General features: G+C 47.1%; 1 protein-coding gene across 5 annotated transcripts in view; it reads left to right on the top strand.

Moving 5' to 3' along the window:
* The window catches only part of KTN1 (kinectin 1), a 102091-nt gene extending 94611 nt beyond the window's left edge, over positions 1–7480 (top strand). For all 5 annotated transcript variants that reach the window (XM_081007661.1, XM_081007664.1, XM_081007663.1 and 2 more), the window contains 4 exons: positions 510–593; positions 2357–2449; positions 5888–6005; positions 6928–7480. In XM_081007661.1, coding sequence (XP_080863787.1) covers positions 510–593; positions 2357–2449; positions 5888–6005; positions 6928–6932 — 300 coding nt within the window. In that variant the 3' untranslated portion in view covers positions 6933–7480. The remainder of the gene's footprint in view (positions 1–509; positions 594–2356; positions 2450–5887; positions 6006–6927) is intronic.
* Positions 7481–13247: the final 5767 nt, after the last annotated feature.

Here is a 13247-nt window from a genome sequence, read left to right as displayed (position 1 = left end):
CAGATGTTTTGGCTAGCTCAGAGGGGTAGCCTGTGAGTTCCCTGGAAGAAAATGGGTGAGAGGCTGTGTGTCAATGGCTTAAATCGACTTGCCGTTCCTCAGTTCTTTTAACTGCTCCCAACTGGTGGCTTCCAGATGTTTTGGTTTAAGGCTTCCTTAAACGAAACACTGATGATGATTGGAACTGATCTGTGGAGCAGATACTCACTTGTGAAAAGCTTCGTGCAAATGCCCTGATAAGGCTGGGGAGGCTTGGATAACATCCATTTAGAATTTTCTCACTGGTTCTAACCTCTATAGCTACCTGTAGCTTTCTGTAGTTGTTCTTTTTCATCTGTCTTGCAGATGGACTCACTTTGCTGCCCAACTCTCCTTGTAGTACATGTTTGATGACTAATCTTCACTCTTCCTTCTCATGTGTGTGTGTGTTTATACTTGTAGCCACCTCTTATTCCCTTGCTCTCACCCAAGAGGGATGTGCTCAACTGGCTTTGTCTTATCTGTTGCAGCTGAAAACCCAGTTGAACGAGACTTTATCCAAACTCAAAATTGATCAGAGCGAGAGGCAGAAACTAGCAGTTGACTTGCCTAAGGTAAGGAATGGGTCTAAGTGGTCTAGGGGGAATCAAAGATACAGTGCTTTGTAGCTTGAGGCCCAACTGCAGCCTGTGTCACACAGTGTTTTCCTCTAGCTTAAGTTACTGTGCCAGTTATGGCTCCCTCGCTGACAGAGAAGTCCCGGTCACAGTTATCTATCCTTTGCCAACCTCTAGGCTGCGCTGTTGCCGTGTGTTTCCTGTGGGGCTTCCTTTTTAAGGCTATTCAGAAAAGCCTTTCCAAAATGCTGCTTCGAGGTTGTGAACAAGGGACAGGCTGTTGGGAACACAGCTCACCTGTTCTCCAACAGCTTCCCTAGTCCCAGGTCTGTTTCTCAGTTGGTTAGAGCATGGTGCTGATAATGCCAAGGTTGCAGGTTCGATCCTCGTATGGACAGCTGCATATTCCTGCATTTCAGGGGGTTGGACTAGATGATCCTCGGGGTCCCTTTATGATTCCATTCCATTCTAAGTAAAAGCCATTGTGCTTATTTTTAAAGCCCTGTTTTGTCCCCTTCTGCCATGTCAAACTTTCTGTGGATTAGGATGGTGTCTTGAAATGCTTATCTGGTGTGCGTCTCCCTTTCAGAAATTAGGCGGGATGTGACTGTAAGACTGTGTTGTGGAGCCATCCCCTCTGTCTTTCCAGCATCAGGCAAAGACTTTTTAATCTCTGGCTATTTATGGGTTTATCTGGCTGCTGTGATCTTAGGCTGCTTGTGATGCCATTTTGCTTACTTCTTTGGCTGCCTCGAGAGCGTTTGTGAAGAAGGGTGAAAGCATCGCCTAGAGCACATCACTTTCAGATGCCCAGATGGACACTTGCATCGCCCTGTATTCGTGCAGCTCGTGAGATTGTGTCTCACAGAAAGTGCTTGCCCAGGGATGCTCAAGAGGGAGTCATAGCTACTCCTGGATTCCTGATTGAAGTGAGCCCACGTGACGCCTGTGTCTGGAAGCACATCTGTTGCATCCATGCTTCGTATTTTCAAATACTGTATTACAAGGCCCCACCCCACAAAAACAGTCCTCAGCATTCTGGGTTTTTTATCCTGACCTGGACATTCTCTGTTTCCCAACCTTAGTAGCTCACAGTGATATCTGGTGTTTTACTATTTCAACTGGGACGCCGGTGGTGCTGTGGTCTAAACCACAGAGCCTAGGACTTGCCGATCAGAAGGTCGGCAGTTCGAATCCCTGCGACGGGGTGAGGTCCCATTGCTCGGTCCCAGCTCCTGCCAACCTAGCAGTTCGAAAGCACGTCAAGTGCAAGTAGATAAATAGGTACCACTCCAGCGGGAAGGTAAACGGCGTTTCCGTGCGCTGCTCTGGTTCACCAGAAGCGGCTTAGGCATGCTGGCCACATGACCCGGAAGCTGTACGCCGGCTCCCTCGGCCAGTAAAGTGAGAGGAGTGCCGCAACCCCAGAGTCGTCCACGACTGGATCTAACGGTCAAGGGTCCCTTTACCTTTTACTATTTCAACAAGCCTTCCACACAGAGGTCTTTATCGCAGTTGGTGTCCTTGTTGAATTGAGTTGATTTTATGTATGTGCTGTTCTTGTCTACACACACACACACAAAAAAAACAAACAGTGTTTATACATGCAATTGTTTTACCTGCTTTTATATGTGTATCTGTTTTTTAGATGCTTTCATTATATGGTTAATCACTTTGGGGCGCCTAACAACAGGAAGCAATTCCTAAATGAAACACACAATAATACTCAAAAGTATTTCCTCTGTTGCTTCTTCCTTAAGGCCCAGGAATCGCTCGTTACTCTAGAAAGGGAAATAGGAAAAGCCGCAGGGGACACCAATGTGATTGAGAACAGTGACGTCTCCTCACAGACGGTGAGTGTTACCTTGGGCATAAAAAAGCCATATGATGTGCAGGCATTACCAGAATCCTTCAGCAGCAGCTTCACTGGTGTGTGTGTCTATGTATGTGTGTGTGGCCAAATGGCTGTATTTGGCTACCAGCCGGAATGAATTGTTGCTTAATCCGGCTCTGCACAGTCCTGCCTGCACGGCACTTTTGCAGAGATCCTGGAAGACGTAATATTCATTAAGCAGATAAGCAAAAGGGCAGAGCCAATTAGCCATGGGTTCAGATCACCTCTTCGCACTCCTCTCTGCCTAGACATTGCCCACGTTTTCCTCAATCGAGACCTAGACTACTTTCTGCTTTTGAACGGCTGCTAATGGGGAATCCTAGTCCCAGCCTGTTCCGCGTCACTTTTACAACTGGGTGGCCCAGCACAGTAGAAGAGTTTGGACTTGATATCCTGCTTTATCACTACCCTAAGGAGTCTCAAAGCGGCTAACAATCTCCTTTCCCTTCCTCCGCCACAACAAACACTCTGTGAAGTGAGTGGGGCTGAGAGACTTCAGAGAAGTGTGACTAGCCCAAGGTCACCCAGCAGCTGCATGTGGAGGAGCAGGGAAGCAAACCCAGTTCACCAGATTACGAGTCTACCGCTCTGAACCACTACACCACTGCGGCTCCCAGTGTGTTTGTGTCAGGCTGTTGAGGCCCGTGGTGGTTGGAGGGCCACTTTTAGAGATCTGAAGATGTCACGCAGCACTGTTGTTTTCCCTCACCCCCCTTGTATTTGTGTGTGTGTGTGGTTTGCAACTCTGGATGAATGGAACGAAGGCCCAGCGCTGCTCTGTCCCACCAGCAGGTGGCAGGGCGGCTGCGTATTGGCAGGCCCAACTCATTTCCAACCAAAGGTAGAAATGACATTCTTATTAAAAATCTGATGGATCTGCACCTTTCTTTTACCATCTGTGACTGGATTAAAGACTTTTTGAGGGATCGGACACAAACAGTGAGGATTGGGACTGTTATATCTACTTCCCTGAAGCTTAGCACTGACACCCCACAGGGATGTGTGCAAAGCCTCTACCTGTACTCATTGCACACATATGACTGCAAATCATCTAATCCATCCACAGTAATTATTAAGTTTGCTGATGATACTACCATAATGGGCCTAATTGCAGGCAGAGATGCAACAGCGTACAGGGGGGAGGTTTGAAAAGTATCTACATGGTGACGCGGCAGCTAAAAAAGCCAATGCAATTCTGGGCTGCATCAATAGGAGTATAGCATCTAGATCAAGGGAAGTAATAGTGCCACTGTATTCTGCTCTGGTCAGACCTCACCTGGAGTACTGTGTCCAGTTCTGGGCACCACAGTTCAAGAAGGACACTGACAAACTGGAACGTGTCCAGAGGAGGGCAACCAAAATGGTCAAAGGCCTGGAAACGATGCCTTATGAGGAACGGCTAAGGGAGCTGGGCATGTTTAGCCTGGAGAAGAGGAGGTTAAGGGGTGATATGATAGCCATGTTCCAATATATAAAAGGATGTCACATAGAGGAGGGAGAAAGGTTGTTTTCTGCTGCTCCAGAGAAGCGGACACGGAGCAATGGATCCAAACTACAAGAAAGAAGATTCCACCTAAACATTAGGAAGAACTTCCTGACAGTAAGAGCTGTTCGACAGTGGAATTTGCTGCCAAGGAGTGTGGTGGAGTCTCCTTCTTTGGAGGTCTTTAAGCAGAGGCTTGACAACCATATGTCAGGAGTGCTCTGATGGTGTTTCCTGCTTGGCAGGGGGTTGGACTCGATGGCCCTTGTGGTCTCTTCCAACTCTATGATTCTGTGATTCTATGGTGCTTAGAGAATAACTTGCACCTAAATGTTAGTAAGACAAAGGAGATGGTGTTGAATTTCCAGAGGAAGAGAGGGGAACCTGCCCCGTTGTATATTATAAGGGGGGCCTGTGTGGAGAGAGTCTCCCCCTTTAAGTTCCTGGGAGTTTACCTTAGTGAGGACCTCACTTGGAAAATCATCATAACTCAGGTGGTCAGAAAGGCCCAACAGAGAATCCATTTCCTCAGGTTCTTGCGAAAGAATAATGTTAAACAACAACTGATGAACTCCTTTTACCGGTCCACAATAGAAATTGTCCTTTCATATTGTATCACAGTGTGGTATTGCCTGACAGCCACGGACAGAAAGTCTCAACAGAGGGTAGTGAATACAGCACATGATATCATGGGCTGTCCCTTGATTCCGCTAGATGACATTGCAAGGGATCGTTGCCTTAGGAGAGCGAGAAAAATTCTCAGGGATGACTCGCACCCCAGCCATCACCTCTTTAATCTTCTACCCTCGGGCAGGAGATACAGTAGTATAATCAGCCATACCAACAGGCTAAAAAATAGCTTCTATCCGTGGGTTGTTAGGCTGTTGAACGAAAAATAACCTAGCAAAACTGACTTGTGAGGTTGTGTGTTGTTTGATAAGAGATTGAGTGTTTGGGGAGGGGGGGAGCCAGTGTGGTGTAGTGGTTAAGAGCAGTAGTCTCCTAATCTGGTGAACCGGGTTCGCTTCCCCGCTCCTCCACATGCAGCTGCTGGGTGACCTTGGGCCAGTCACACTTCTTTGAAGTCTCTCATCCCCACTCATCTCACAGAGTGTTTGTTGTGGGGGAGGAAGGGAAAGGAGAATGTTAGCCGCTTTGAGACTCCTTAAGGGGAGTGAAAGGCCGGATATCAAATCCAAACTCCTCTTCTTCTTCTTCTTCTTCTTCTTCTTCTTCTTCTTAATTTCATTGTACACAGGTTGTACAATGACAATAAAGGTATTATTATTATTATTATTATTATTATTATTATTATTATTATTTTCCCCTCCCGGTTGCAAATTCTACCAAGCCGGAACCTAACATGAAGGCCCCTGGGGGCCTTTTACCCTGGGGCGTCTGCATCAAGGCCTACTTCTTGCTGCGCCTGGGCTGTTCCACTTGCAGGGGTGGTTGTGGTGGTTACAGGAGCGAATGACCCTCCATTAAAAACAATCCAATCCACGCACATAGAATAGTAGCACGCCAGGGGAGAGCAGTTTTTATCCCATCCTTCTCCCCTGGCGTGCTAGTTCTTGGTGCAGAGGGATTTTTTATTTTCATTTTATTTTTTGTGCAGTGGACCTGAGAGCGTCCTTGCCCTGCTGTGTCCTGGGGATCACTTGGGGAACAGAAGGGAGACCAGCAGCCTGCCTTGCTCTTCGTTCTGTTCCAAAGGAGGGGCTTCACCCTTTCGTTCGAGATGTCTGAGTGGTGCAGCCTTGGGCATGGCAAGCCCCTTCGGCCTCTGGCTGATTGCCTACCCTGCACTCTAAAATTCAGTGTTAAATCTCCCCACCTGCCCACTCTCAAGCTGTTCCTTCCGCCACAACTCCTCTTTGCTAACTGCTTTCTCTCCCCTCCTTTCCCCTCTAGGCAGGGCCCGATAAAAGCCTCAACGTAGCCATGAGCCAGGACGTTGCCCATCTCAAGAAACTGCTTGCGTCAGTCAGCCAACTGCTTGCGAAAGGAAAAGAACACTACCAGCTACTAGGTAGGAGAGTTCCAGGGAGGGTCACCAGCTGCATTTCCTGGGGATGGGCAAAAAGCAGGGCTGGCCCACTCATGAGGCGGAGTGAAGCAGCTGCCTCGGGCGGTGGAATACAACAGGGTGGTACCGCTGCAGGTACCCCGCCTGAGACTGTTGCTACTGAGGTTTTGTGGTGGTGGTAGCTTCCAGCGAGATTTTGTGAGATTTCATGGAACTCTTGCGAGATATACCGTATTTTTTGCGCCATAAGACGCACCTGACCATAAGACGCACCTAGTTTTTAGAGGGGCAATACAAGAAAAAAAATATTTTTAAAGGGAGCGCTGAGCAGAGCCTGTATGCATCCCAAATAAATTCAACCAAAGAGGTAGGGCCCACAAAATTAAATAGCTCTGCTGCAATAAGGAGGCGTTCCTTTAGAATATGGTGTTGCCTCTGTTGGCTTTTCAGTGCCTACTAAAGACCTTCCTCTTCCAGGAAGCCTTTTTAAGTAGAGACCTTTTCAGGGTCTCCATCTGTATTGCATATTTTTTTGTTTTGTTTTTTAGGTGCTTTATGGTTTGTGTGTTTGCTGCCCTGGGTTCCATTGGGCGAAAGGGTGGGAATATAAATTTAATAAATAAATGAAATAATATGGCAAAAGCTGTACTGTGAAGATGTTGGGTGCCCCTCTTTGGGGAAGGAGTTCCACTGTTTATGAACTGGCACAGTGAAAGCCTGGGCTGCCATTTCCCGCTTTATTTTTCTTCTATCTGGAGGAATTACATATAACCCTACTTTACCCTAAAGTTGTAGGACTCCTTTTTCAGTGTATAAAAACAATTTTTTAAAAAAGTATTTTGCAATAGCTACTTTCTCATGCACCCCCCAGGCTTACCTTACCTTACCTTACCTTTCTTTTCTTTTGTTTCTTCTTCTTTTGCAGAATGAAATCATGGGGAGACCGTTAATTTGGGGGTAGCAGAAGGCACTGTATTTTATATTTTGCCAAATTAAAGCCTTATTTATGTGTTCACAACCCTTTCTACTTCGTCAAACACTGAACAGAGTTTTGTCTTTTCTACTCCTTGTTAGACTACTGATTTAAACAAGATGATGAAGAAGAAGACTCTGCAGACACCTCCAGAGTTTAGTTTTATAATAAATAAACAAATAAACAAAACAGTTTGGATAAATTAGAGCTTTACATTCCTGGAGCCTACAGTGAACGTATAACCTCTTGTCTTTACTATGCTCAGTAAAACTTGTTCAGACACACCCACCTGACATGGTAACAGCAGCAGTAAACAGTAATGTTTTAATACTGACAGTCTACACTGTTTTACTTAGATACATTTTGGGGAGTAGCGGCCTCTGACTTCCACCTTCAATTAAACACTCCTCCCCTCCCCTTCTCTCCCCTGCCCCCTTTTTTTGGTTGCTAATGTAATCAGTTTTTGTAATGGTGTCGGCGAATAAAGGGATGCTTATTACTCAGACTGTAGCGTTGCGTGTTTGATTTGTGACTCGAGTGAGCCAGCAATAAATCACACTGCCCAAGTTGGCGTTAACCCTGTATTGGCAAAAACACGATCTGTACAGGATCAGGCCTAATGAGCACAACAACTCATTTCCGGCGGGTCTTGCCCCCATGAAGCAGTTGCTGAGACTGAAGGTCCGCACCTCCCCACAGCTGCCTAAGTCCCCTCCTCTCCAGGGTTTCCCCAAGCAATCTGAGACTGCCTATGTGAAGCTAACTTCACCTCTGCCCTGTTCACTCCTCTGCTGGTTCTGGGAAACCAGGGGGAGGGGAGCTTGTCGCAGCAGGAGGGGGGAGCATAGCTGTCAACTTACAGATTTGAAAATAAGGGACCAGCAGCCTCAAAAATAAGGGATCAGCAGCCAAAATAAGGGATTTTAGTCAACCAGCGGCCAAACAAAGCCTCAAGCGGTGGTTCCCACAGCACAGCAACCCGGCAAAGGGGATGCAGCAAGGAAAACCACTGTTACCTCTCCGCTGGGAAGCGCTGAGCAAAGGCGAGTCCCCAGGCAACGCGGCCACAAGGCATGCAAGCTCCACCCCCCAGTCGTTCTTAGACTCCTTATTAGGTGAGCAACGCAGCCAAGCAACACAGTTGGAGCCTCCCTCCTCCCTGGCCGGCAGGGAGGGAGGGAGATGAGCTGCTTCCTTTGAAACCCGGGAAATTTAAGGGACATCATCAATAAGGGACAGCAGCGGGACATGGCGCTGGGATAAGGGACTGTCCCGCCAAATAAGGGACGCTTGACAGCTATGAGGGGGAGACACCTGGGCCTCTTCCCCAGTTGGACTCATCTCTGCCACTTTGTCAGCTTCGCCTTTGAGCCAGCGGCACCAATGACTGGGTTCAACCTCTTCAGCCCCGACTGGGCCAGGCGAGCTGGGAGAGCACTTCCAGAGACCTTCCACTGCAGGGAAGCAGGTCTAAGTGCAATGGACTCACAACTTTGAGCTGTGAGCACCAAACTCAGTGCCAAAGTTAGCAGAGCACAGGAGAGTATGAACTACACGAACGACGGCTCTGAAGCATAACTTCTTTATTCTTTTACAACTACTGAAAAACTAAAATACAAACTAGATACTAAAGACTGTCGGAGTCTACTGGACTGCATGAGTGTTACAGTTGCTTAAGCAGTCATCTTATCTCTACACAGATAACACTCAGACTCCCACAGAGTCAGGCTGGAGCTGAAGAAGCAGATTCCGCCCCCTCCTTTCTGAAAACATTGTCAGGAGATTCTTGCAATGGGAGGGGTGAAACATCTACACACATGACCTCCTCTCCAGCTTCTGCCCCTGAATCTGGACTTCTCTTTTTAACCACAGACTTCCCATGCTCACTCAGCCCTGTTACCTCCTGGAACTTTCCCAAGCCATCTGAGACTATGCCAGTGTGCCTGCCTTTGCTCCTATCACTTCATACCTCTCCTGGTCTTGGGAGACTAGGGGGAGGGGAGCTTAGAAGGAAGACACCTCTGCTTCTTCACCAGTCTGACTCATCTCTGCCTCTTGGCCTCCCTCCTCTCCTGCTTTAGCTTCTGCATCCAATTCTGGAGTCTCTGCCAGACTCTCCCTGCCTATTAAACCTCTTCGGCTTCTGACACCTCCTCTTCCCAAATCTTCTCCCTCTGACCACTCATCACTCTCCCACCACCAATCCCCTGGCTCTGAGCCTTCTTCCCTTGGTGCTTCCCCACCTGGTTCCTCCCACCTTTCCTCTGCGTCCAACCAGTCTGGGATTTCCTGGAGGAAGTTGGCATCTGCCAAGTTGCAGTGAGCATAAGAACATCAGAAGACAGCCCTTCTGGACCAGGTCAGTGGTCCATCTAGAAGAGCAAACCACATGCCTGTGGGAATCCATCAAGCAGAACCTGAGCACAAGACAACTCCCTCCTCTTGTGGCTCCCAGCAGCTGGAATTCAGAAGCATTGCTGCCTTCAACCATGGATGAGTGCAGAGAGCACCACAGGTTCATGGGGAACCCATTTGTAGACGACCTGATTCTGGGTCAAGGTTTCGTACGTAGCAGAGCAGCTCCCTTGCGGCGATCTACGGAAAGTCAGCCCTCAACACAAGTGATTGTTTATTCAACACACAAATAAACTTGCAGTGAACCTTGGTTAAGCTGATGCCATGACAACGTCGGGAGCAGCTCTGCTGGATCAGCCAAAGGACCTATTTAGTTCAGCATCTTCTTTTCCCCAGTGGCCAGCCAGATGCCGAAATCTGGAATGGCCAAACAGGACATGAATTCAACAGCCGTCTCTGTGTTTCTTCAGCTGCTGCTGTTCCAAGTCATGCTGGCTGTTCGCAGCCTTCATGACTAGAAGCCAGATGTATGTAGTTTTATCCTCCATGTGTTTAATCCTCTTCTAAAGCCATCTAACCCAGGGTTGCCCAAACCTGGGTCTCCAGCTGTTTTTGGACTACAACTCCCATCATCTCCAGCTTGCAGTGGTCAAGGCTGATGGGAACTGTATTCTCCTTCACGAGAGGTCCAGAGGGTGGCAACACGAGAATGGGGCCTTCTCTGCAGTGGCTCCCCATTCATGGAATGCTCGTCCCAGGGAGGTTCACCTGGCGCCTTCATGATACACCATTAGGTGCCAGGCAGAAACGTTCCTCTTTAACCAGGCCTTGGGCTGACTGACATTCAGTGCCCTTTTAGAATGTGTGTGTGTGTTTTATTAGGTTGTTCTTGTTTTTATTTTGATTATGTATTTTGTGTTTTTATATTGGGATTTTATCCTGCGAACTGCCCTGAGACCTGCGGGTATAGGGCGGTAAACGAATTTAATTAATAATTATAATAATAATACTAATAATAGTCTAAAAACAGCTGGAAACCCAGGTTTAGAAAGCCCTGATCTAACCCAACAGCAAGCACCATGACTTGCGATTGCAAATTCCGTAGTTCAGCTGCGTGAAAAAGACTTGCTTCTGCCTCTCCTGTGGGTCTAAGGTTTTTTGAGGGAGGGAGAAGAAAAACTTATCACCACTTTCTCTTTTCTCTACACATCACAGACCACATTTCCCCCCACAAACTAACCCCACTTAAACATATGGGTAACCTTTCCTCATAGGGCAGTTTCTCCATCCTGCTGATCACTTCACTTGGACCTTTTCCAGCTCTACGGTAGCCCTTTTGAGGTGAGGCAGCCAGAACAGAACACAGTACAGTCATACCTTGTGTTGCGTTTGCTTCAGGTTGAGTGTTTTCGGGTTGACTCCTGCGGCGACCCGGAAGTACCGGAAAGGGTTACCTCCGGGTTTCGCCGCATGCGCAGATGCTCAAAATGATGTCATGCGCAGAAGCAGCGAATCGCGACCCGCACAGACGCAGGTTACGTTCTGCTCAGGTTGCGAACGGGGCTCCGGAACGGATCGCATTCGTAACCAGAGGTACCACTGTACAGTGGAACCTTGGGTTGCGAACCTGATCCATGCGGGAGGCACGTTCGCAACCCGCAGCGCCGCGTCTGTGCACGCGTGGGTCACGATTCGGCGCTTCTGCGCATGCGCAAAATGTGATTTAGCGCTTCTGCGCGGGCGCCGAAACCCGGAAGTAACCCGTTCTGGTATTTCTGGGTTCAGTGCGGTGCGCAACCCGAAAACGCGTAACCTGAAGCGTCTGTAACCCGAGGTACCACTGTATCACAAGTTGTTACATTTGTGCAGATCAGTCCTTCCCAAACTTAACACCCACCCCACCCACCTAGATCACTTGAAAATGGCTGAGGGTCTTAGCGACTTAATGAGTTTTCTCCCTGTTGTAGCAGCTGCAATAAATAGGCTGCGCTAGATACTGTATGATTTCTAATTGCATTTTTATTGCTTCTTTTATTTCCGATAGACGTTCTTATATAATGCATTCCAAATTCTTATAGGGTAGCATAACAACATAAGAAATAAAAGAAGCAATTAAAATACAATTGAAAACCGCCATGGATATTAAATGCGATGGGTGCGTTGTCTTCTGTCTTCAACCCCAAATCCATAAGCATGCCACAGAGACATGATATCGGCAGCTTCGTTTTTAAAATCCGTTTCCTAATAATTTCTAGGGTGCAATTTGACAATATGACGTTGCAGCACCCTCTTCTCTCATCCCAGTGTGGTGTAGCGGTTACCTTACAGAGTGTTTGTTGTGGGGGAGGAAGGGAAAGGAGATTGTTAGCTGCTTTGAGACTCCTTTGGGTAGTGATAAAGCGGGATATCAAATCCAAACTCCTCCTCCTCCTCCTCTTCCTCTCTATATAGTTGAGAGTTCCAATGTCCAAAAGCCCAGGATGGCAGTTATAGCAAACGGCACCCCACTTCCTTTGCCCATATTGCTGCAATAAAGTTGTGACATCAGGAATTGGGAAGAGGACTAACAGTGTGATTGAAAAAGGAAACATGCTAAATCTCCTCACCTTTCTCTCCCCCCCCCCATCAAATCAAGCCCATATACTCTCACACCACATCATGCTTGCACACCTGTAGGAATCTTAACTTGCTCCTCGTGTTTTGGGAACGGTTTAGGTACCTTGTACCTGTGCTCAGTGTAAGGTACGTAAAAGCCTACAGTTTTTAATAGGAACGGGAAAGTACCAATTCCCTAGAAAGGAAGGGGGATCTAACGCCCAGTGCGGCCAGGAAGAAAACTTGCCTCACCTACTGCCCCCCCCCGACTGAGATCTCTCTGTAAAAAATAAAATAAAAGTACTTACACTTTTCAGGTTTATACATTTCACCAATTTCACAATCATTTTAACATTTCAAAACTTGACTTCCTTCCTCCTCCCTCTTTCTACAGTTCCTTGAATTTATTTTTAGTATCTTCTGCATATCCAAATTAACTTAATTTGCTCATTTATTCATCTACTTTAAATACATACTCTTATAAAACTGCAGGTTATTACAATAATCCTGCCAATGTTCTTAACCTGTTTACAATTTATCTGTAAATGTTCAACAAACCATTTCCATTCTTTTATAAGCAGTTTGTTGTCTTGATTTCTTACTCTTCTGGTAAGTTTTGGTATCCATTCTTCCTTTGCTGGGACTTCTGCTTCTTTCCATTTTGGGGCGAGTAACATTCTTGCCGCTGTAGTAGCATACATGAATAAGTTTCTATACAGTTTAGGTCGTTCTGTCCCTATAATTATGTCCCCTATAGTACTTTGGGGAATTTGAGATCTCTCTCTCCAAGCTCTCTTTGAGCCATACCATTAGTTACCGTATTTTTCGCTCTATAAGACGCACCAGACCAAAAGACGCACCTAGTTTTTGGAGGAGGAAAACAAGAAAAAAAATATTCTGAATCTCAGAAGCCAGAACAGCAAGAGGGATCGCTGCGCAGTGAAAGCAGCAATCCCTCTTGCTGTTCTGGCTTCTGGGATAGCTGCGCAGCCTGCATTCGCTCCATAAGACGCACACACATTTCCCATTACTTTTTAGGAGGGAAAAAGTGAGTCTTATAGAGCAAAAAATACGGTACTTTCAGTCATGCAACCAGGCCAGCAAAAGATGTCCTTAACAAGTAGGTTCTGGGGCTGAATTGGGGTTCATCTCTCTTGCCTACCCTGTAGTTTAAACTTGCCCCCGATCTTTCTGCTTTTGGGGGATAAGCTTCAAAGCCCTGTGCATCCTTTGCGCCTGTAGATTTCTTTTTCCTCCATGGCGAGAGGTCAGCAGGGACCTTCCTCCTCCTCCTCCAGGCCCACCAAGAGTTTGTAGTATTT

Source organism: Podarcis pityusensis (assembly GCF_964106645.2).
Source record: "Podarcis pityusensis genome assembly, chromosome: 1".
Taxonomy (NCBI): Eukaryota; Metazoa; Chordata; class Lepidosauria; order Squamata; family Lacertidae; genus Podarcis; species Podarcis pityusensis.
This window is presented reverse-complemented; position numbering and strand designations above follow the sequence as displayed.